Here is a 24,059-nt window from a genome sequence, read left to right as displayed (position 1 = left end):
ATGAGAAAAAACAAAACACACTAAGGACAATGATCTCCCACTTATTTACTTCAGTACAACCTCGGACTTGCCACTGAGTACTGAAACAAGATCCCTCCAGAACATGGCTGTCTGGCCAGTGGGTTAATTAACCACGTATTATAATGACACGCACAGTATAGTCAATATAGCAGCAGTACTGCAATTAGCCATGGTATTTAATGACACAGCATCTCACACATATTTACAAACGTGTATGCAGAGCAGTTTATCAATTAATCATATAACGATACATACAACACAACCGATGCACCGTATCAATTAATCATACACTATAAAAACAGGTGTGTTCTAGGAGGACCCCACAGTAACCTCAGGGAAGGATGCTAAAGGCTCTTCACAACAAGCTAACAACCAAGTCTCCAAAACCAATTTACTCTGCTATGGAGTAGACACCGGGCACTAGGAAACCACCCAGAAATACTGTCTCTGACCAAGCATACAAGATACACTGCTTCAACTGCTTAGGCTCCTGTATGGGGGTAGGGGGTGTCCACTCACCACAGACAAAATGATTCATAGGCACGCACTTGGAGGAGCAATACATCACCCGTAAAACTCCATCTTTCTCAAATTAGCACACAGGAGCCCAGAATCTTCAAACTAGGTAAATAAACTCTACAGCAAGGACACATCTGAACTCTCAGGTCCACTGCAGGGGGGGGGGGGTAATATCCATCAAGTCTGCTATTCAGATACTGGCTGGATTTCTTTGGATCCTTCTTCCTTATTGTACCATAAGTATTCCCAATCCCTCCATGGTGTCACAAAAGGTCATTTGTGTCTAAATATACCTTTTAAAAATTAACACTGAAACATTACGGAGGAAGCGACTGGTGCTTAGTTTGCCCCAACTGTGCAGATGGCTGCTACTTGTATCACATTCACAAGCTCCAAAAGCCAAAACAGACCCTAAACTGCAGCCTCTGCACTCTGCTGATTAAGCCGCGGTTCTTTTAACTTATCACCTCCTTACAGTCTATCCAAGCAGAAAGAGTCCAAGAATCCCTTTGAAAAAGCCCCAACGAGAGCCTGAACTGGCCAAGCTATTTGTCAGAGCGCAGTGACAACAACAGGAAGTAGAATTTCTGGAGAGAGATTTTTCTATTTATTTTTCTGTCAATGGCTGCTTTTAAACTGGAAGGGGGAAGCCTGCAGGCATTACAAACCCTGGAGGCTATGAAGCAGGAAGTGAGAAACTGCAGAGCCTCAAATGGCCAGCCAGAAAACCCTGGCTCTTTTCTGTAGTCAGGTCTCCAAAGCCAGGAATTTAAAAAATCTTAGGCATCCTACGTTAGTTTTTCAAATCTTAAAACGAGTGGAGACTCGAGGGAACCCGGGCCAGAAAAAAAATGAGGCGGCCAGGAAGCCCCAGTCTCTCTCTAGTGCCACAAATGTCACCCCCATAATTAAACGCTCAACTGGAACTTGCCCTCTACAAACAGGGTTTTGTTTCCTGATCTGTTAAGAGGGGCTGAGAGCTTTCTACACACACAGTCTGCTGCCTCGCACTTCAGCTTTGTCACGCCTCCCCAAAGTTGAACCTGGAATGCAATGAGGACGCTAGGCACTTTACATCTCCAAATGTCCCCTACTCTGCCTGTAAACAACTTTCATTTGTTCCCAGGGAGACACTACTCCTGGCCAAATACAGCAAAAGGCTTTGCAAAGGCCTGAGAGAGACAACATGGGGGAATGCTCACACCTGGGCCAGGGCTCTTAGACCAGCCCACCTGCCCGACTCACTTTACCAAAAGACTATACCAGTATCCAGGAGAGACACTCATGAACTCCACCCAGGAGCAGACACTACTGTGGTTAGGTCTGCTATGCTGTAGGGGAACAGAGCACCTTCCTGATGTGACAAAAACTCCAGCAGGAACCTTCATCATCCCTGGGTAGGATGTGGAGGAGTCAGGAGTCCTCTAGCACTGGGAAGGTACTGTAATTTATAGCACAATCCCAATTGCTTTCCTTACGGATCAAACACACAACTAGATGAGCAGGCAATGTTAGAGGACAAGCTTTAAAAAAGTGAATGCTGACCTAGGAGGGAAGCAGAAAGAGTTATGTAAAGTCACTGAATGGCCCTTTGCCTGGCATCCTGAGTCAACCTGTCCCCCAAGCAGCGCACTCAAGCCCAAGAGCAATGAAGAGCAGCCTTTGCAAGGCCCACTGAAGTAAGCCATAGAGGTCCTCCAGCTTCTCGGAGACAGTCTTCTCCTATTTTCTCTATAATCCACCCTACCCTCAAAAAGCTTAAAGTCCTAGTCAAACAACAGGAGCCATGAGTGTTTCTTTAAAAAGACACAAAGAATTCCTTTGCTCTAAAGAAACAATGGGCTCTCCATAGCCTGGCCTCATTCCTCAATATACTTCTACCTTGTTCTGAGCCCCATCACACATCAAGTCCCGACCTCAAGCCTAGTCAGGCCTGATCCTCCATGGGGACATCAGAATTTGGGTGACACAATGATCTCTTCCTTGGTTTCCACTGTCAGCAACACCAAGTGTGTCTGTTCAGATTCCTAACTGGTTAATACGAGACCTCTTCGAGGCAAGCAAGTAGCAAGGCGTGGCTGTATCTTACACGGTGTATATCCTTCCACAGGCTCCTGAACGCTGATCCACCCCTCTCCAATCCCTACCAAATGGAATTTAGCTCTGCCCAAGCATTTCAAGGGGCCTGTGAGCTGCCCCCTACTCTTTGAAAAAGCAACATCAATCGGCTCAATTCTACTGCCCACTGACAGTGAATCCAGCGATATCTAGGCTCTTCCACAGGTACCACAGACAAATCAGAACATCCCTCTGGGCCCTTGGGGACTTTTCTCCTCAGGACTCCAAAGCTGGCACACATTAATGGTGACATGGTAATAAATCTGCCCAGGGGACTTCAGTGTGGAGGGTGTGAGCTGGTGGCCCTGTATTCCCAGGATATAGAAAGAAGAATCCAATCACTATGGTCTTTCCTCACCACTTCCAGCTTAGCTCTGACACTCAATACTTCACCGTACAGCTTCAAGGAATTCACAGCAACCAGCACAGCTGCCCTCAGGCAACTCTAACCAACCTTCAACATCCCAGGACTTCACACAGTCCCTGACTCTCCACAAACGTGCATGGCTCCTGAGAACACCAGCAGGTAATCTGGATGGAGTCTGAGAAATTCTCTCAGGGGCTTGTCTCCCCTTCCTCTAATGGAGCATGGCTTCTAAGAAGCGTGGGCCCCTTGGAGGATTCAGAGCTGCAGACAGCCCATGTTCTCCTGACCTGAATACAGAGACTCTGGGGTTGGGGGTTGGGTGTGGGGTGTGGGGGTCCCAGGTGAAGGGGTCCTTCAGACTGTTTCATCTCTCTAGACGGCTCCCAGGATTAGCAGAGTAGCTTGATCGATACTGGTTTTACCATCACGGGAGTGACTCACCACAAAAACCTACCCATCTTAAGGCTCAGCTGTGAACAGAAACAAACAACATAATAGCAGGGTCAGATTCAAAATAGCAAGTATGACTGGTAAACAGTTAATGCTTATAAACAATTAGCAGCAGCCTCCCCAGCCTTCTGGATGTGCTGAGGAGAAAGACTCATGGTTTCACCGGCTCTGAAGGAGCAGCTGTGGGGGCCTGGCGCGGCTGCAACCTGTGCAGCCCACCGGTGCTGCTGTCGGCTCCACAGAACGGAACCCTGGGGGAGGTTCCAGATGAGCCACTTCTGACCTGATTCCAGAGGTCCGATAAGACCACAGTCACCAAGACAGGGAGTTATGTGGAACTGGGTTTTCAAGTTACAATTCCTCCAGAGTATAATGTCCTCAGGTAGCTCCTGCAGAGCTCAAAATAAGCAGTTTTATCTTTCCTAAAGTGGGAGATGGAGGCACGTGTAAGCGGGGGCCTCTCAGAGGGCATCCGGTTTAAAAAAAGCAATGGGCTATACACACTGCTGTTCTCCAAACACATACAGTGGTCTCTCAGCATTGGTGGGGGACTGATTCCAAGATCCCTACACACACACACACACAAAAAGCCCACAATGTCAGGGAGAGTCTTAAGACAAAAAGCATCTGCGTGCCTCACTTCCCCCATCTGTCAATCACCCCTAGAAGATGGGCAGTACCAGGTACAACACACGTCATAATGTTTTCCTCAGAGAATAATAATGAGTAACAAGTTTCCAGTTTCAATACAGCATGCGTCTTCTTTCTCCCCACCCCCAAATATTCCTAACCTGTGCCTGGCCGAATTCATGAATGCGAGCCCATGGATATGAAGGGCTGAAATGTACAATTAGGTGTCCAGTTTCACTTGTCTCACAGTTAATCTGCAATCCACTCTCAGATTTGGCCAAGAAAGTAAAATAAATAAATAAATAAATAAATAAATAAATAAATAGCACTAGCATGACACTGAGAATCCGGAACTACAGATATTCCTAACCTGTGCCTGGCCGAATTCATGAATGCGAGCCCATGGATATGAAGGGCTGAAATGTACAATTAGGTGTCCAGTTTCACTTGTCTCACAGTTAATCTGCAATCCACTCTCAGATTTGGCCAAGAAAGTAAAATAAATAAATAAATAAATAAATAAATAAATAAATAGCACGACACTGAGAATCCGGAACTACAGATATTCCTAACCTGTGCCTGGCCGAATTCATGAATGCGAGCCCATGGATATGAAGGGCTGAAATGTACAATTAGTTGTCCAGTTTCACTTGTCTCACAGTTAATCTGCAATCCACTCTCAGATTTGGCCAAAAAAGTAAAATAAATAAATAAATAAATAAATAGCAGGACACTGAGAATCCGGAACTACAGCACATCACTCTGTTGTTACAGACTGGATGACTAAGTGCCCCTAAAATGTCAGATGGAAGCTCCAAGTCTTCCATCTGAAGGGATGGTATTAAAAGGTAGGCCCTCTGGAACAAGATTAGGCTGGAAAGAGGTCATGCGGAAACTGTCACAGGATGGGATCAGTGTCTTCAGTTGCTCTCCTTGCCACATGAAAACACAGCAAGCAGACATTTACTATTGGTGAGATAGGAAACTGAAGTAGCTGATATCTCAATGCTGGACCCAGCGCTTACCAAGAGGTGTCTGTCCCAGCCGCTCAGCCTCGGTCTCTGTAATCTGTGATAGCAAATTAGCTAACTGAGACATCCCCACTGCCTACCACCAAGTGAGAGATGGGTCTCACCACCTTGGGCTTGGTAACACCTCCCATGGGATGGTCAGGCAAAGCAGACACACAGAGACAGGGGTACCAGTTTGGAAAAGGCAAGAAGGATCAGTCAGGTTCGCTTCTGGCATCCAGGGAAACACTAGTCTGACTCGCAGACAGAGAGCAATGGCTCTTCCCATGGGTCACAGGCCAAGAGGAGCTGCGGTGGGTCACTGGGGTGGAGGAAGCTCCTTTCGCTGCCAGACAGGCTTGACTACCTGTCTGGAATTCGGCAGGTCCAGGCCTGAGTCCTGTGCCTTGTTAAACTAGATTGAGACAACCACATCCAAAGGGCTGGCCCCAAAGAGTACATTCTGGGGAGGTGTTGAGGCAACGCTGGCCTAAGCCCCACAGCACGTGTCCTATGACCTCAAGCAGCAGCGGACTTGAAAGTGCTCCGAGTTCTTCACCTATGAGGAAAAACCTCTGGCCAGTTTCAACTTCCAGACCCTTGAATTCTCGACTACTGCATCCAATCTCTTCCTTCCATCTCTCTATGTGATGGGGCAGTCCATTTGCCATTAAAAAAAATTTAAAAGTTGAGCTGTTAGAGCAAATAAAAAACTTCCAGTACAATCAGGGAGGGAACCAAACATCTAAACAAGACTCTCTTCTGGAAAAATGAGAAAATAATAAATTAAAAAAAAAAAAAAACAATTAGCAATAAGCTTCCCCTGGGATGGCAACAACACTAGCCGGCACTAGCGTTTGACTCTGGACTTGATTTCCTTGGGAGAAAAGGTGTCCAGCTGCAGAAGGCAGACTCAGCCCCATGACACCCAGCTCCCCCAGGTGTCCCTGCACTTCCACTGAGGCCTGGGACACTGGCCTGGAATGTCTCGCCCATAGCTCACATGGTATGATGTCACTATGCAATGTGATGGACAGCTTTTTTTTTCTTCTTAAAAACATAGTGAAATACACACAACTCAAGTTTCACTTCGCATACCACGTTCAACATTCATCCTCCCTACAGCTCGGAACAGACCCACCGCCTAAGTCTGACCAGCATTCCATTGTACGTACGTCACGTTCTGTGTACTCAATCAGCTTCCACGGGTCCTTGGTCTGCTTTCACCTTGGCTTTTAAACCTCACTCGTCATTAACTGTGTACAAATATGGGTAAATGCTAGTTTACACGATGGGGCATCTACTCCGAAGTGGAATGGCTATATCATGGTAACTCCGCATTTACCTTTGGAGGAGCCTACACCACATTCAGGTGTCCACCATTTACATTGCCGAGGCTCTCGGCTCCAATCTTTCCACGTGCTACTCTTGTTACCGACTGGTTTTCTGACAACTTCATAGGAAGAGGTATGAAGTAGCATCAACCGCGGCTCTGACTTCAGTTCATCAGTGACTTAGTGGGGCTGACTGAGCTCAAGGAATTAGCTCTAAACCAAAGGAATCCCTCCAACTCCTAAGAGATGTTTGGTTAGAAAAGCAAACTATCATTACTATTGACTATGATTTGTGAAGGTGGCTGAATAGCCCAAGCTCAAAAGATACTTCTACCTCCTACCAAGCACAACCAGGCATGGGTAGGCTTGAATGCAGGTCCTGAGGAAGTGGGGAAGGGGGTGTGGAATCTAGAAGCGTAATAAGAGGCAGGCTCCTGCTCTGTACTCAAGGAAGGCTGACCTACAAGAACTCATTTACCAGGTTCTATGTGTCAGGGTCCCACTGGAGCTTTCTTGTTCTCCACATACTGCCGGGGTCATCTCTGGGAACTCCTCCTATCCCTATGGGAAGCCCTTGATCTACAAGGACCAAAGGATTTCAACTTGTCCCACCCTTAACTTCAGCTAATCTTACCAGTCATCTAGAAACATAGATCTTGGCACTTCAAATCGTGAATCCAAAATCTGGCTGGGAACTTAAACCCCCACCCTATTCCCATACTCCTGACTTGGCTTTTTAAACAAACAAAAAATCCAAAAAAACAAGCCTCACTTCATAGCTCAGGCCAGCCTCAAATGAGCAGAAATACTTGTGCCTCTGCTTCCTGAGTGCTGGGTTAAAGGCGTGCGCAGACACACACCGTGGGACACACTTGGCCCCTCGATCTGGTTCCTACCCAGAAGCTACGTGACCTCCAATTACTACCCCATCCTTGAAAAGGGCCAAGAGCAAAGGGACACAAGGCTCTGCCCACATCATAATGCACCAACCACTCATTTCTGTCCTTCGGCCACTTGAGTGGGGCACAGGAGCCTCCTTTAAAGGGTATCAGAACCCAGATCTGTCTTCTGGAAGAAGATGCTTCAACCCTTGCCCCTAAAGGCAGGAACACGACGAGAAGACAGAAAAGGCAGAGAAGACAAGCAGGAAGGACAGACAGATGGACAGACGAGGAACGTTTCTGTCCACTGGCAGGGTGTGAAACCTTCATGGTCAACACCAACAGGTGTAGCTAAGAGGCAAGCATCCGATCAGCACACAGCCAGGAGAGTGTTCTTCCCCACCCCCTCCTCCTCCTCCAAACTATCTTCCACTGCGTATCCCCTCTGCTGGGAAGAACAGCAGCATCCACCATCTGGAACCCAGGGAGGGCAGAGTTCAATGGCTTTGTCCAGCATCACTAAGAAAGTACTTGCGAGACTTCCTTCCGTTTCCTAGATGAGGAAAGAGGGGAGCCGGGGGAGCAGGACACAGCTGAGGCTCAAGATTGAACAGAGCTCGCCAAACAAGTCTGGGGAATGAAGCAAGCAGGCTGAAACAGTCTGCAGCCTACTTTGCTGAATTTGGGGGTGGGGGGGATGTGTGTGGGGGAAACTGAGTCACTTAATGCCGTAAATTTCAGAATGCACTAAAACTCCCACAGACCAAATGATGCCACCTTCCTAGGGCACCTCATGTGTGACCACATTTTTAGACTTGTTGTGAGTGGAAATGAAATGAATGGCTCCAGTTGCAGGCCGGCCAGCTGGGAGCTCTGTCCCTCTGTCCCTTGGCTAAAGCCCCTCAACTGTTCTCATCAAGAATCCCCGTGTGCCCGACCCATTTAAAGTCACAAAGGAGTGAATGTTAAAATGCACTAGTCGCAGCCCAGGCTGGGACACCACATTGGCAAGGGCTGGAAATCATCCTACCATGCTGGCTGGCACTACGTGGGTAGAAGGAGCTGCTTGCTTGTCTCAACCACTGGGAGCCAAGATCAATGCAGTGGCAGAGGGCAGGGCCAGCCTCAGGCCCACCCGACACAGCCTACAAGTAAGCAAGAATCTCCTTTGGCCTGGGTGGCTCTGAAACTCAGAAAGAGGCACCCAGCAAATAACTGTGGGAGTGTCTTCTTGGAAAGCTGGAACGTTTATTTTTGGAGGAAAGAAGCATCTTGACCGCAAACACCACGCACGACCCCTTTTCCCGAAGCCAGTTTTAATCCCCAGGTAAGTTCTGCAGTCTCCGGAAGGAAGGCTAACTCAAGACCCCACTAGAAGCAGGTTCCTCACCCTGGGCTTCCTCAAGGGCCTGCTTTATGCTGCTGACCTCAGACTTGCAGCTGCTAACACAGAGCCATGGGCCACATTCTACAGGGTCCCCTCCTCTGGGCCCAGGGTCACATCTCACTAACCCCTCCAGCACATCACTCACCCCCACTGCCATGCCTCAGAGCCAAGTCACTATGCAGTGTGCCCCTGCTCCTCAGATCCTGGGTCTAGCGATGGCCTGGCCCTCCCTGGCTCTCTGCTCAGTGCCTCCCTGTGACACCATCCCCAGTCTCCAGTGCTGGTCCCACAGCGGCCTCTTGAAAGCTCTTACTCCTCTGATCACAGGCTCCAAAAGCTTTACGGTTTCCCATTACCCAAGCATCAGTCAACTCCCTCCAGTGCCCTTGGTTCTCACGCCCACCTTCCACTCCATCTGAGCAGGCTACTGCCTGCCACCCCACGCCCCCACCCCCAGGATGCTGTCTTCACCACTCTGAACTAAATACTGGTGGCACACTAAGGCTCCCTCAGCTCTTCAGCAGCACAAAGACTGGACCTCCAAAGGTGTGTGTGTGTGTGTGTGTGTGTGTGCGCGCGCGCGTGCGCGCGTGTGCGTGTGTGTGGGGGGGTGTTGGTGTGTGTGGGTGTTTGGGGTTTTTGTTTTTGATCTCAGATCCCATAATTTGGTGCTGAACATAAACTTCCTATTACTATTTGACAGTATGTGAAATGACAGGACCAGAAGTGCTTCCGAGACAGGGATGTTTGGATCTGGGGATATCTGCGTAGACGCTGCCAAGTAGCCCTAATCTGAAAATCCAAAATGCTCTAAAATCAGGGAAACTTCCTTGGCACTGAGGCAATGGATGCAAGTTCTGGATTCTGTAGCATTTCAAATTTCAAGCTAAAGCTGTTCCACTGTTCTTGATTTTTTTTTTTCCCAAGAGGACAACAGGACAACAAATTTTGGGGGCAGTGGGGGGTGGGGGGAAAGGCCACTAAGTCTCTGTACAGAAACAGGGCTTTGTATCCAACCCTTCCCCAACTTCAAAGCTCTTACTTCCATGTCTCAGGTGAGGATATGGCCTTGAACTGTGCTTCCAAAAACCTCATACTTCCTCAAGCTTTTAATTATTATTCTACTTGTACCGGTGCTTGTCTGCACAGTCGTCCGCAGAAGCCAGAAGGCAGCACCGGACCTCTGTAGCTAGTTACAGGTGGTTGTTAAGTCATCATGTGGGTGCTGAGAAGTGAACCTGGGTTCTAATTCCAGTGCTCTTAACTGCTAAGCCATCTCTCCAACCTCGGCTTCTCAGGTTTAAGCCAAAATAACTGATATAACAATGTTTCCCTCCTCCACCATTTTCCCAGGGGCTGCTAGGAGGACTAAAAGACAGGAATCCCCGGGGGCCTCACAGCCACGTGGGAGGACAAAAATCCACACATTCGTTTGCTAGATGCCTTCTACTGCCTGTTTCTGGCGGGCATCTTAAAAACATTACTGCTAATTCCCTTTGGCATGCCTGCTAGAGTGGCACTTTTTCAATTTACAGGTGGGTACCAACCAAGGTCCGTGCTTCCCGCTCTAGCATGCCACCAAGTACCTGGGGAGAGCCGGCTTCCCTAAAGGCAGGGTAGGCAGGTGAGCTCACGTCCACTCAGCTCAGCCGTGAGGCGGGTGAGTTTTCAAAAATGCTTTTTCTATAGGCCACACTTGAAATAAAACATACTGCGTTCAATGATTCTGTTGACATTTTTCTACAGGAAACAGACCACCTCAGGAGCATCAAGCTTTTAGCAATGACCTGTGGGTTTTAAGTTCAGCAGTCCCCTTACAGCATCCTAGGCTAAGTAAACTCAATTCTGTAGAGGTGAGGTTTACCGATACCCCTATCATAAACTCTTGACAGTCCGTGTCAGGAACTCAAAGGACAAGCATCTAAGACCTGGCTACTGCGCCTGCCGGGATGCGAGGCAACTTTTTTGCTGGTCTCATCCAAACGACCCTCCCAAGGAAACCACCCTCACTGCCTGGTTTTGGAATCCAAAGGCTGAACAAGCATAACAACTCTTCCAGGGACCCAGGGTCATTCCTGAAGGAGAAGGAACACAATCCTCAGGATCCACCGCAGAGGGACAGGCAGCCACTGCCAACCTGAAGACAGCAACCTTTTATGAGGCAGCTGGCTGCCCAATGGTTCAGCGTACACTACACACAAAGGAACTGATAATGGCAAATCAGTCTTGTCTTCTCATCAGAATGAAGCTTAAGGGGCGTGGTCACCCACCTCAGGGATACAAGACTAGATCTGCAGATGGCTTTTCTAAAGTGTTGGGTATTTTGCTTTGTTTTTTGCCCAGTTCTTGGAACAAAAGACCTGAACATCATTCTACTGCTTCTAAGTGCTATGTAGTAACTGGTGTGATAAAAATGTCTCCAAGGGGGCTGGTGAGATGGCTCAGTGGGTAAGAGCACCCGACTGCTCTTCCGAAGGTCCGAAGTTCAAATCCCAGCAACCACATGGTGGCTCACAACCATCCGTAACGAGATCTGACACCCTCTTCTGGAGTGTCTGAGGACAGCTACAGTGTACTTACATATAATAAATAAATAAATAAATCTTTAAAAAAAAAAGTCTCCAAGGGCTAAGCTACTATGGCAAGGACGATATAAGACCTTCGCTGTCAATGAACGGTACATGCATCCAAGTGAATGACCTACAGGTGGTCCCTTTAAGAAGTCTGCCATTTCCTGAGCATCTCTTACCCACCAAACATCTGGCTACTTCCTGGTGTTCAAAGGTAGTAGAGAAACTGTCCCCTCCCCTATGATGGGGAAGAACAGGTTCAGTGCATCACGTGTAAAAAGTCAGAAACGTACAATCAACTGTTGTCTGGCCTTAAGGGGGGCAAACTTGTAAATTATTTAATTATTCTTTCACATCTTAGCGAAGCAAACCTTGTATTACAGAACGCACATTTATTGAACACTTAGTATATATGCTGTGCTCTGAACCAATCTAGGGCAGTGAAAATCTAGTGTGTTCAACATCTGGCTTCAGTCAGGGCCTGCCTGAGAAACAGCAGGTGGAGCTGCCTGAAATGTCTGGGCAGAAAACACACTGAAGTCCTCTCTCAGCCCAGCAAATGAGCTATCTCCCAGTTAAAATTAAAAAACAAAGAGCCACCAGGGAAGAACGTGACCACTAGATACAGTGTCACTGGGGAAATGGGAGAGTAGATTGAGAAATTATCAATAAGTTCTGAGGACAAAACCAAAAAAGTCTGACACAGTGCCTCCAACACAGGGAGTAATGGAGCTGCCTGTGATGGTCTGTCATCAGGACTGTTGGGTAGACATTTTAACTACATGAAGCAGCCCAAGGGGACGCACTTCAGAGCGAAATTTGAAGTGTCACTCTATGTTTAAGCAGAGAGGTCAAAGACAGACCTTGCTCTATGAATATGCCATTCGAAATTAATTGGCAGCCTTCTCAAAACGTTTTAATTACGTTTATCTGGGAGGGGTCGTGCAAGTGTCACGACACACATATGGAGGCCACAGGACAACGTGCAGGAGTCAGTTCTATTCTCCTACTGTGCTGAGTCCCAGGAACTGAACTCAGAGGCAGACTTGGCAGCAAGCTCCTTCACTGGCCGAGCCATCTTGTTGGTCCTAGCAGTATTGTTTATTAATCTCTCATAAGAAATATTTTAAAACTGCACACACGTAAAGGTCTCATGGCCTGGGGGTAGGGTACTCTTAGGACTGTAAGACCCTCTGGGTTTTACAGGAAGGGTACCTCACTTCGGAATACAGTTGCTTCTCTGAGCCGCTCTCTGAACAGTTAAACAAGCTGTATCCTAAACCACAGCCCGGCGATCTCTAAAGAAGCCTGGTGTACCCACATTTTCTTGCAACCATTTCTCAGTCACCATCAGCAGGGAAAGGCTGAGGAACTTTAAGGGGATTGGCTTTCTTCCTCCTCTGGACAACACCTACTTCAGCCAGGGAGATGGCTGAACTCCCTATGTGGCCGCTAGATGGCGACTTCGCATCGGTGAGGCGGACAAAGTGCAGATAGGACCCGTTCTAAGACCCTGGCAGAAACTAACGAGAGAAAGGATTGAGGAAGAAACTATGACAAACAACTGTAAAATGGAAGGTGAACAGAGTGGAGCTGGCTACCCTTTGGGGGGGGGGGGATGGCGGGAGGGGATAAAATAACGGAACTCAGAAAGGGTTAACGTTTTTGTTTTTGTTTTGGTGGTTTTTTGTTTTTGTTTTTGAGACAAGGTCTCACTATGTAGCACTGGCTGGCCCAGAACTCACTACATATGTAGACTAGGCTGGTCTTAAACTCAATGAGATTCACCTGTCTCTGCCTCTGCCTTCCACATGCTGGGATTACAGGCCTGTACCTTTGATTTCCCGTATTTATTTGTTGGGGGTGGGGAGGCATGCCACAGAGTACCCGTGGGGGGGGGGGGAGTCTACCTTGGAGAGTTGGTTCTCCCTCCCACCATGAGTCCCAGGGATTAAACACTGGTCTCTTAGGCTTGATGGCAATCGCCCTTCACCCCATTTCACAGAGGAGGAAACAAAGGCACAAAATTAATCTGACTGTGCTACTGAAGAACTGGCATTCAAACCAGCCTCCCTCGCCACTCCTCATCCCGGTAAGTCATGACAGGGAAAGGACAAAGCCCGAGGGAGACTTCTCAGTGTGCGGCCTGGTGGTGCCTGAACTCAAAGGGAGGGAGGGGAAAGTTAGAGCTGTGCAGTTAGAGAAACGCTAACAGCCTCATGTGAAGGAGAAGGCGGCGGGTAGGACATCAAGGGCGGCATCTCTCACATATTAAAACCCTAGAAAGTGCTGGGGGGGCCTGGGAGGAGTTGACCGGAAGCCTACCCTATCGGCCCAACTTTACAGTACCAACATCCAAAACTGGACACCCCCCACACACACTCAAAAAGTAATGAAACTTAAAAATCCACATTTCCGCCAAATTTTCCTGAGTTTAATTTTTCTAAATATAGTAGAAGATAATTTTATTTTGCCGTTTACAGAGACAAGGAGAACCGTCTTTCACAGTCATCCCGAGTCTCCGCCTATTTGCTCAAACTCAGAGAAGTGGCATGTTTTATATCAGAGAACTGATGGACGGCCCAGAGGAATCTAGGCCCACGTGACCTTCCATTGTTCCAGAGGGGCTTTCCAATGTCCATTGCGGGGAGGGGGGCAGAAGACTGTGGTGGAATTCATGCCAAGTCACAGAAAGAGGGCAAAAGCTGGAGTGGGGGATCATCAGAGCCCACTCATGCAGAACTCTGGGGATCAATGTGGATCCTGACAGCGAGGTCTTTATGAGGATCTACTACAGCCCAATACGAGGGGCCTTGGACTTCACATTAAGACTGGGGACTCGCCTGCGGTACACAGCGAGGAAGCAGGCTTGGTAAGCAAGCCCAGGGATCTTTATGGCACTTAGAAGTATCTCAAAGGCCAGTAAGTATGCCCTGTCTACTCAAAGGGTTGGGATGCAGGTCTGGACTGGATGGGGGTGGAGCCAGGATGGGGCAAATCTGCATGATTTCAAGTGACTCAGTGAAGTTGAGAGGAAACATTCAATTAAGCACTCTCTTCAGAAAAGGGCAGGAAGCAGAGCTGAGGTTAACTAGACCTTCCATCGCAGCCAATCTTGGTGACTGAAAAGCTCACTGGTGAGCGTGCTAGAAGAAATGGGGAGAATACAGCATCCAACCAAGAAAGGCCGCTCTTAGCAACGGAAGTCTCTAGGATCCAGCTCTTCTACATTGTGGCTCAACAGACATCACGAAGCCAGTAACGCCCCAAAGTGGACACCAGAACCATCGGCGGGGCGTCCCTGTGCGTTCCCTCAGTACAGTGATGCCCAGGGAGAACTGTCGGAGAGAATGAACACCGTAAGACACAGCTAGGCATGATGAACTGGTGAAGAATTCACTGACTGTCTAAACAGAGTGGACGGCTAGTGACTCAGAATGGTCTTGTCAAATGTCCAGTCAACCGGACAGACGGCTGTTACCTGAAATCTGCACAGGTGCTACTTATTTCTTTCAGCTACTTATCAAAGGTTACTAAAATAATTCAAATTGGGAGAAAAATACCTGTACACTAACTCACTGCTATCTAATATCATCAGGCTTCTGTGCCTTACGGTACGTGTCTCATTTACTCGATCTGACACACTCCCCCAATAATCAACTTATAGATAAGCAAAATACCTCAGGAACTTTCAAGTTCTGATCTGTAAAACAATTTAGGCTTCAATACCATAAAACATGTGTTACCCACATAAAGATTAATCTTAAAAACGACAACTCCAAAGCCAGCTTAAAGGAAGTGCCGTGTTTAAAAAGAAACTGGCAAGTTTAAGTACACAGAAGCCCAGGAGCTATGCACCTCAGTCGGTCACTCAGTCTCTGTGGGTGGAGGAGTGCACGCATGCACACCTGGACAAACATGCCCATCTGGATGCACATGTGCCACTGTGAGGAGCTGGCATTTATGTAACTCCTGCAGGGAGGTGTGAAGTAAAAAGATAGAGTTTGAAGCCTTCAGCTCCTACTACCAGGAGGAATTTTCTGTAATAATGATAAACTCCTTTCTACAAACGCTTCAAGAGGTGCCTAGCCAACTTCGGTGGTACAGGCCTATGGGTGATCCCTGTACTCTGAGGCAAGGGTAGATCAAGTCCAAGGCCAGTGTGGGCTACACCACAAGACCATCTCTAGGAAAAAAACAAAAATCAAGAAAGCAACCTCGGGGTCTCTCCAAAGTTGTTTCTGACATTCCACTGCAAAGTAAACAATTTGGGACAGACATTCTTCTCTCTGCAATACACACTTCCAACATGGCCACATTCTTCTTCTTTAGCAGGCCACCAGATACTCCATGAGAAATTGTGTCAAGCCTACCAGAAAATACAGGAGGGATACTCCCTAAGCCTCAAGACGCATCCCATACCAGCAGTAACCAACTTGAGGATAAATATAAAACCAAACAGCAGCGTCGTTATCTGTGGAAGTCACCACAGTCCCACTGTTCATCACTCAACATAAAGGACGCCAGTTTTTGTTCTGTTCGAGTAATGCCTGAATAGCAATCTGTGAGTTTATAAATCCTTACAATTTGCGACCCAAAAGAAAGAAAAATTAAAGCCTTGCTCACTAGCTTCTTAGTTCTTTATGCAAACATAGCCGTGATTTCTGTGGCTCAATTCATACTCTGAAAAACTGGTGGTAAGACTCATTATGGTATCAGCGTTTCTAACCCAGAGAATGGAGCCTTGTGAGTACCCAGGGTATTTATGGAAGAAAGTGGATGAATTCTCACTCAAGTAGGGACATAGCAACCTTAGGGCTCTAAACCCCATCACAGTAATAAAGAGTAAGGAAAACTGGCACGCGTGAGAACACATGGCATCCATCTCCAGAAATCCAAAGTCACCAAATCAAGGAGGCTAGTACTTTCAGTTAAAGGATTCCAAACAATTTAAGAAAAGAAACGGACTTCATCATGCTAAGGAACTACATCTGCTGAGATAGCGAACTAACTCGTTTTAAAGATCCTTTGTTTACTGTTTTCACAAGCCCATGTCCTCTTCTCTGAACAAGTCAGACCCAGGGGGTGAGGGGATCGAGACAAGGCACCTGTACACATTCTAATCTTTAATCTTTACCAATCCTGGACATCAGCCACGCACTCCCCAATGTCCACAGATCTCAGCGTCACCGAACACTAGGACTGCGCCCGTCCCAAATAACACGTCTTTATAAGGAACTTGGAAACTTCCTCTTGCAGACCTGCTGCCAAACACTACTTACAGGAAGCTCCGAGTGCATCATCACACCGTACAGCCTGTTTGCTGTCTTTCACGTGCATCGGGCGTCTCAGACGGAGAAGCCAAGAGCCGCCGTGGCCACAGCACGTGTGGAAGTATTACATACTTAGTACTACTGAAAGGCGTTCATTTCTGGTGCTCAGATAGCACCTGTCACACGCTGGCTAAGAAAAGCAGTTCAAAGCAAGCTGGCCTCCGGGCACAAATACCTCTTCCACGAACTAGAGTTTGAGTTTTAAATGAGTCTTGAAAACAAATCGGAGAAAATCACAAACCAGAGAAAAACCTGTCTTGTGTGCTTTATGATTCAAAAAAAAAAAAAAAAATTCTTTTAAAGGTACAATTGCCTCTCTGTCTCGTTCTTACACCCCCTCCCCCATACTTAAAAAAAAAAAAGTCCATTCGTTTTTAAATTACAAAAGATTTGGAATTCTGAACACTTCCTAATGATTATCTCCAAACTGTGAAAGCAATGTATACATGGGAAACACCTCTGCAACTGGTCCCACCTTCCAAGCCAGGCAACACTTATGAATATCCCTGGGGGGGGGGGGGTTGATTTTGGAGACAAGGTGTCACTACTTAGCACAGGCTGCCCTCAAACTGGCGTTTCCCCCTGCCTAGGCTTACAGGTCTATGAGTGCATCCAGCATGACGTTACACAGGCAGCGTTAACCACGACTGTCACACCAGTGTTACAAAGACGCCCAACTAGATGGACAGGTATCCGTGGGCCATGGTCTGTGGTGAAATTCCAATATGAGGGAGCCTGAGAGGGTAAGAACAGTGTAGCACTGGCTACACACCAGACCAGCTAAGCCTACAGTAGATTGTTAGTTTTTGTAAAGGGCCTCTCCTGCAAATACAGGGAGAGTGGAACCAAAGGCAACAGCAAGGGGAGTCCGTCCTTCCTCTCCTGGTGATCGCGCCACCTAGCATTCACTTCAGCTTTCACACAGTAAGGGCCCACTAACTGCTGGCTAGACTCAGTCACTTGAAGTGCATTCTGACAAACCAAATGAAACCACATTAAAAGGAAAACTAAAGTGCTCTCAGGGCTCCCGGGGGGGGGGGGGGGAGGAAGGAAGGACAGACAGACATACAGATGAACAGGGAGACAGACGGACAAGGAGTGAAGATGATCTCACTGATGTTCATTACTGATCTATACCTTGCAACCATAACAAGAGATCACCAACAGATGACCTGGAGACAGAGACCAAAAACCCAATGCAAACATTCCCGTCTAGGTCTGTTCCTACGGAAAAGGCAAAGTACATTTAGATAAAGGCACGCCAGTTTGAAAACAAAACCACTTGACTGTGTGCCTAAAATTAATTTTATTTATTTATTTTTATTAAAAACAAAACAAAACTGTTAAGGCTACAGGTTCCTAAACAACAACTGTAACCAACCAAGATGCACCTTCTCAGATTCTGGAGATTTTAAGAAATAAAACTTGTAAATTAAAGAAAAAAGAAAAAGAAAAAGAAAAGGAAAGTCGCACGCGCACTGCCCTACAGTAAGCGGTCCTTCCTCTGCATCAGGACCACTTGTGGCTACTACAGGAGGGAAGAAGTTCCTTCCGTGTGGCTAACATCATACTACTTCTCTACTGGAAAGCTGTAGATAGAAACACGCCCCTTGCCTTAGGCTCCTGAGCCCTGCAGAAGTTCACTTCAGGTTCTGTTTGAGGGCTTTCACTATGGAGCTCACACCTTCATTAGCACTGGTGTGCTGTCCCGGTTGACTCCATCCATCCCTCCATTTACCAAGCCAAGGAAGAGCAAGATTCCTTTCCCTCTACTTGTCTGTTTCTTGCCTGGCATCCAATCCCCGCTGTTACAGCTTCAATTACCAATCTGCTGTACTGCAGGAATTCATGGATCTTAAAAGCTCATGAATTTGGGGGTGGGGGGGAGAGACCAACTCAAACCTGCACCTATGTTTACTGAATAATCTTAGTCAGATTTTAAGGCTTAAGGTAGCACAATGCATTCTTCTCAATCTTTGAAAAAAAATTAAAAAAAAAAAACAAAACAGGTTCAGATGTTACTCACATACCCCCCCCCCAGGTCACTGTTTTCAACCATACAATTCAATTTTTTTTTTTAGTACATTGAGAATTTGTACAACCATCACCACAAACTGAAGCTAAAACACTTTCATCACACACACGCACACGCGCACTCGCACGCGCACACACACACACACACACACACACACACACACACACCTGCCCCAAATCCTGGACCCCTTAACAATCACTTCCCAGTTTGTCCTCCCCAATATCTGGTGAGCAATTTGTCTCTCCCTATGGATTGGCTGAACATTTCATGTAAGTTCATGTAGTGTTCATACAAGATTAGGCAGTTTATAACTTATTTTCTCTGTTTTTAATATTTTAAGCGCCCGGATGTTCAACCCTTGGATCTTTCAGAGATGGTCTTTTCTAATCCTTTTGACAATTCAAACATATGACCTTTTAAACTTCAAGCCCTGAACCCGCACCAGTCTGGCCCTCCACAAAGTATAGTTGACTTGCTATTTCCCTGCATCAAAACCTAAACTATAATTTGCTAGTTAGGTTCTTTCTGAAGTTCTTATTCTGGGCTCTCCTTCTGGTAGGTAATAAAGCACTAACTTCTTTAAACACCAACATTGCACATACCTCCTTTCCTCTGACAATAGGATTTTACCGTGCCCTCGGCAGAAAGATGACTCAATCCTTTTTAGGAGACAACCACAATAACTCTCAAGTGCATGTTGATTTTCAAAACAGAAAGCGGCCCTACATTATCTGGCTGCTCCCTTTCCTAGGTCTGCTCATTCTCCCGCTACAAAACAAACATGTCTGCAGGGCTGCCTTTCTTCAAGAAACTTCCACAGTCCCAAGTTAAAGATGAAAACATATCCACAGATGTCGCACTCCAAAGAATCACCATTCCTTAAACCTAATACCTGTATGGCTGGAAGACTGCCTCTGCTGGCACCCAGAGACTTTCTCCTCAGTTATGTGGTTTAGCACCTTTGGGGCTAAAACTTAACCCTTCAGCTGTAAAGAGGGAAGGGCAGACACCCAGACAGAACTTTAGCAGGCCCTAACCAGGATCCCAAGTGCTTTCAGGATGGCCATCAAACTTTAGGAAATTGACCATCATAAAAGGCGGCTCTCAGGAAGCGTTTGGTCCCCACCGGATTAAAAACAACACAATGAAAGACCCTTCTCCTGCTGCCCCTGCTCTGGACAAAGAATATCCTTCAGCAAGACCCAGCTCCGTCCTGTTTCGGATGCCTGCATCCTGCCCCAAGAAGCAAGGCAAGGCCACCACTGCTTCTTTGCATTGCAGAACTTCTGCTGTTAAATAGCAAAAGTAGAGATGTACACAGTACAATAAGATGCCATAGGAAAATGGACTCGTTCCTAGTGTCTTCTAAACCATATTTAGTCCTTAAAGGCTAGAAATCTTCCCTGCCCCCAAACACCATCTAACCGCCTTTCACCCAATCCAGTGTGCTCAAAGTTTGGAAAACAAAGGGCAGGAGAGCCCAGATTTGTGAGGTCGGCCATAGTCTGCGAGTCTTTCTCTAGTCTTACTATAGCTATAGTTCTTTTAAGAACTACTCGGACTCCATCATAGATATTTCTTAAAAGAGGCTCAAGGGTTTGTTTATAGAAACAGCCTTTGTGAACTACGGCAGCGGTAGGGTCCCTAGCAGGCTCCATCGTGTCACACCCCCCCCCCACCCCAACTCAAGGCTAGGTCGTGATTTTTCGAAGTTAATAGGCACCACCTGCATACATTCTGCAAACATTACTCATCCGCACGCCCTCACTTCCCCAGCCCCTACTCGGAGACTGCATTTAAACTTTTAATCGCGTTCAAATTACTCTACCATCTCTAAAGCACCAGTATGCCACACTGTTTTTCTCGAGAACAAAACCCCCTCCTCCTCCTCCTGCCCGCATACACTGTGGAGAGTTCTCATTCCCAGAGACACCCCCCACCACCACCTACTCCTACCCGACACCACCAAAACAAAAGCTATCAGATTGCAAGCGATAGCAAGCATGAGCGATACTGCTTATTAAGTATGTACAAAGGAAGTGCAGAGCGGGGGGGGGGGGGGGGGAGGTGTTGGCAGTGCACCACAACTTTGGCCACAACAAAACCAAGGCCAGGGCTCCGCGCTCGCAAAACAAAACAACCACCCGTCCACTACCACACTACAGATCCCGTCGCAGCTCAACCCACCGCACACATCTCTCCCCCAGGCTGGGAGTCCGGTTCTCCCCTCGCGGTCGTGTGGCTGTGGATGCACCTAAATCCGCGCTGAACACGTGTGTGTGGAAAAGCACGTCGACTCTGCACAAGGGTGGACGTACCTATCTCCTCTTACTAAGACGCTCTGGGAAAAAAGTGTCCAGAGCTGGATAGAAACTGAGAGCCCCTAAGCCGAGGATCATCCAACCCTCCCCCCACGAAGAAAGTCCCAAGTTCACACTTTCCTAGAGGAAAATGGTGGGCACACCCTGCACCCCAAGGCCACACTGGACTGTCCAAGTTATCAAGCCTTGGGGTAGGTGGGTAGACGCCCACAGGCTCCAGAGAAGCGAAAGGCCAAGAACCTGAGGGGGTCGATGGGCCCAACAAGTTGGGTGATAGGAGGCTGCGCCCTGATGTTTGGAAACGTGTCCTGGGGCCGCGAGGCTTCCAACCATCCTGTATCTCCCCCTCAAGAACAACTTACACCCCGCAGGGTAGGAGGCTCCGAATTGCCGCCACGGAGCACTAGGTCTACCCCAGCAACCACCCGTGGAGCCTCCAAGGGTGCTGTCATGGTGAGCTGCGCGGGATGGGCGCTGGGGTGCCAAGTGGAGCGCCCCGGAGGGGGGGGGGCGAGAGTAGCGGGGTTCCCGAGGCCACCCAGACGCCAACTTCCCCACCAAGCGCCTACGCGGGGGCTGCCCCTGACCCGCCAGCGAGAAGGCACTGCCCACCCACCAGGCCGCGTGCGGGACAGCGCTCCCCGGACAGCGAAAGAGAAAGCCCTAAGGCCCTTCCCGCGCGCAGATGCGCTGAGCTAGGGCTCTAGGAGCTCCTGAGTCGTGAACTCTCGGGCCCTGCTCTACTCCGGCCTTCCGAGAGAGCCCCACCCTCCACTCCCGAGCCCCGAAGTCCGACAGCTGCGCCCGTGGCAACTGGGTTTTCCCAAACAGGGCGCAGCCCCTCGGAGGAAAAGTTCCCGCAGTGGCCGCGGGCGGCGGGCAAATACTCACTTTCTCCACTCGTCGGCCAGAGAGAGAGCGCGGCGGAGAGAAACACGAGCCCCCACAGCGAGGTCGGGGACCCTCCTCCGGAGCCAGACTTCATTCCTTTTATTTGGGACGAAATTCCCTTTTCTCAAAAATAGAAAAAAAAAAAAAAAAGAAAAGAAAAAAAGAAAAAAAAAGTCTCCAACTCAGTCCTCACTCTCGTCCAAAAACAAGAGCGCAGGCGACGATCCTCGGAAAGCGGCGTGGACAAGGAGGGTGGCGCGGGGCGGCCCCTCAGCGCCGGCAGCAGCGGCCCACGGGGCGGCGGAGTCGGGAAGCCGGGGCGCGCCGGGGCGGGCTGTCGGCGTCGTCGGCCTCCATTTGCAAACGCAGAGATGCAGAAGAAGGAGGAAAACTGTACAGAAAGAGGAGCAAAGCCCAAATCGCCGCAGGCGAGGACAAACGCCACCCGATCCCCGGAGGGAACGACCACCGGAGCCTACGCGGCGGGAGAGCGCGACGCAGTTGGCGAGACTGGTCCGAAGTCCCGGGCGCGGGCGAGGCCGGCGAGGGGCAGAAATGCGGAGTGGAAATGAATGAGCGGTTCCCCCTCCTCCGGCTCCTCCTCCTCCTCTGGGCTCCGCTCGCCGCCGCCTCCTCCCTCAGCGCCGCCGCCGCGAGCTCCTTCCCAAATCCAGGACACACACAAAGCGGCGGCCGCGCAGCGCTCAGCGCTCCCGCCGCCCCGCGTCGGCCCCCGCCCGCCGCCGACTCCGTGCGCGGGGGCTCCGGCTCGCTGAAGGTCAAAGCCGAGCACGCCGCGTGCCGTGGAGCTCTCGCAGGCACGGGGAGAGGCGTGGAGGGTCCGGAGAGCGGGGCCGAGGGTCTGCGAGCGCCGGGCGCGCCGGGACAGGCTCGCAGGCAGCTTCCCTGTCGCTCGCCTCTCTCGAGTTCGCCCGGTGCGCTCGCTCCTCCTCGGTTCCCCCCCCCCCTCCTTTTTTTTTCCGCTCAGCGGAGTTAATGCTGGTAAACAAGAACCTCAGCCTCACCGCGCCGCCGCCGCCGCCGCCACACACTGGGGGCTCTACGCGCGCGCTCTCGGGGCCGCGCACACGTGCCCGCGCGCACACTCCAAGCGGCTACAGCCGCAGTCCCGGCGCGCCGAGGGCCGGGCCCCGACTCGGCAGGCGCCAAGAGCCGGAGTTCGGGATCGCAGGGACGTGCGGAGCGGAGCGCGGGCGTGGGGAGCCGGGCCCAGGAGGCACCGCCCCCCGCGCCTCCACCCGCGCCGGCCCCCGCGCGCACACTGAGCCACGCGCGCGCCCACGCTTCCGCCCCCACCCGCACTGCGCCGGCCGGCCCTGTCCGCACCCTCCCCTCCCGCAGGACTCCAAAAAACAATGCCCGGGGCGCCGGTGGGACTCGGTGGCCAGGGGGGCGGCGGCAGGGCGGGCGGGCAGCAGAGCGGGCGGGCTGCGGGCGCGGTGGGCGGGGAGTGCGGCCTCGGAGCTTCATTGAAAACAACAACAGCGCGGCTGGAGAGCGCGCTGGCCGACTCCGTGAAAAAGCTTCATTGTTTCTTGCAGCTGTTGCAAAATAAATAAATAAGTGCATGCATGCGGCATTTTTTTCGCAGTGTGGTGGAAAGCCCGGACGCGACGGGAGGGGCACACCTGGGGGAAAGGGGACCCCTGAAGACTGCTACGCAAGGCACTTTCCACGCCAGGCTTGGGCGCCCGTGGCGGCGCTCCTTGGGTGTTCCGGTGCTTGCGCGCAGTCGGGGAGCGGACAGGGTGCGGTCCGCGAGGCTCTATTCTCGAAGCACAGCGATTCCACCGCGGGCCCCCAGCCCTGGAAAGGGAACCCAGACAGGCGGCCCCTCGTGCCCAGGACCCGTCTCCGCGGCGGCCGCCAGAGGGCGCGACCGCAGCCTGGGAGGGCTGGCTCCGGGAATGTCGCCTCCCTCCCTCCGGGGGAGGAAATGTGGGGGCCCCGAGTCGGGGACCGACTCGGCTGGGTCGTGCTAGCCGGGCCTCCCAGCCCCATTCCTCTCCCGCCCTGAGGGCGCTCCACCGCATCGTGCTGGTCCGTGCTCCACCACGTGGGCAGCTGCGGAGAAGGACCGCAGCGCGTGTCAGGCTGCGGGAACCCGCAGCTGGGGGGCGTGTCCGAGGGCTTCCCAGGGAGGGGATTGCGGGCGGGGACCCTAACCCGGA

The 24,059-nt window shown here is 49.9% G+C and overlaps 1 protein-coding gene across 4 annotated transcripts in view; it reads right to left on the bottom strand.

The window, feature by feature from the left end:
* Igf1r (insulin-like growth factor I receptor) overlaps window positions 1-22,563 on the bottom strand; it is a 281,412-nt gene extending 258,849 nt beyond the window's left edge. For 3 of the 4 annotated variants that reach the window (XM_006540641.4, XM_006540643.4, XM_006540642.4), the window contains exon 1: window positions 21,868-22,478. In XM_006540641.4, the coding sequence (XP_006540704.1) occupies window positions 21,868-21,961 (94 nt within the window). In that variant the 5' untranslated portion in view covers window positions 21,962-22,478. Of the gene's footprint in view, window positions 1-21,867 lie in introns of all 4 variants that reach the window. The other variant, NM_010513.2, reaches the window with a different exon arrangement.
* Between the last annotated feature and the right edge of the window lie 1,496 nt (window positions 22,564-24,059).

This window comes from Mus musculus, chromosome 7 (genome assembly GCF_000001635.26).
Source record: "Mus musculus strain C57BL/6J chromosome 7, GRCm38.p6 C57BL/6J".
Taxonomy (NCBI): Eukaryota; Metazoa; Chordata; class Mammalia; order Rodentia; family Muridae; genus Mus; species Mus musculus.
Note: the sequence above shows the minus strand (reverse complement) of the source record. Positions and strands in the feature narration are given on the sequence as shown.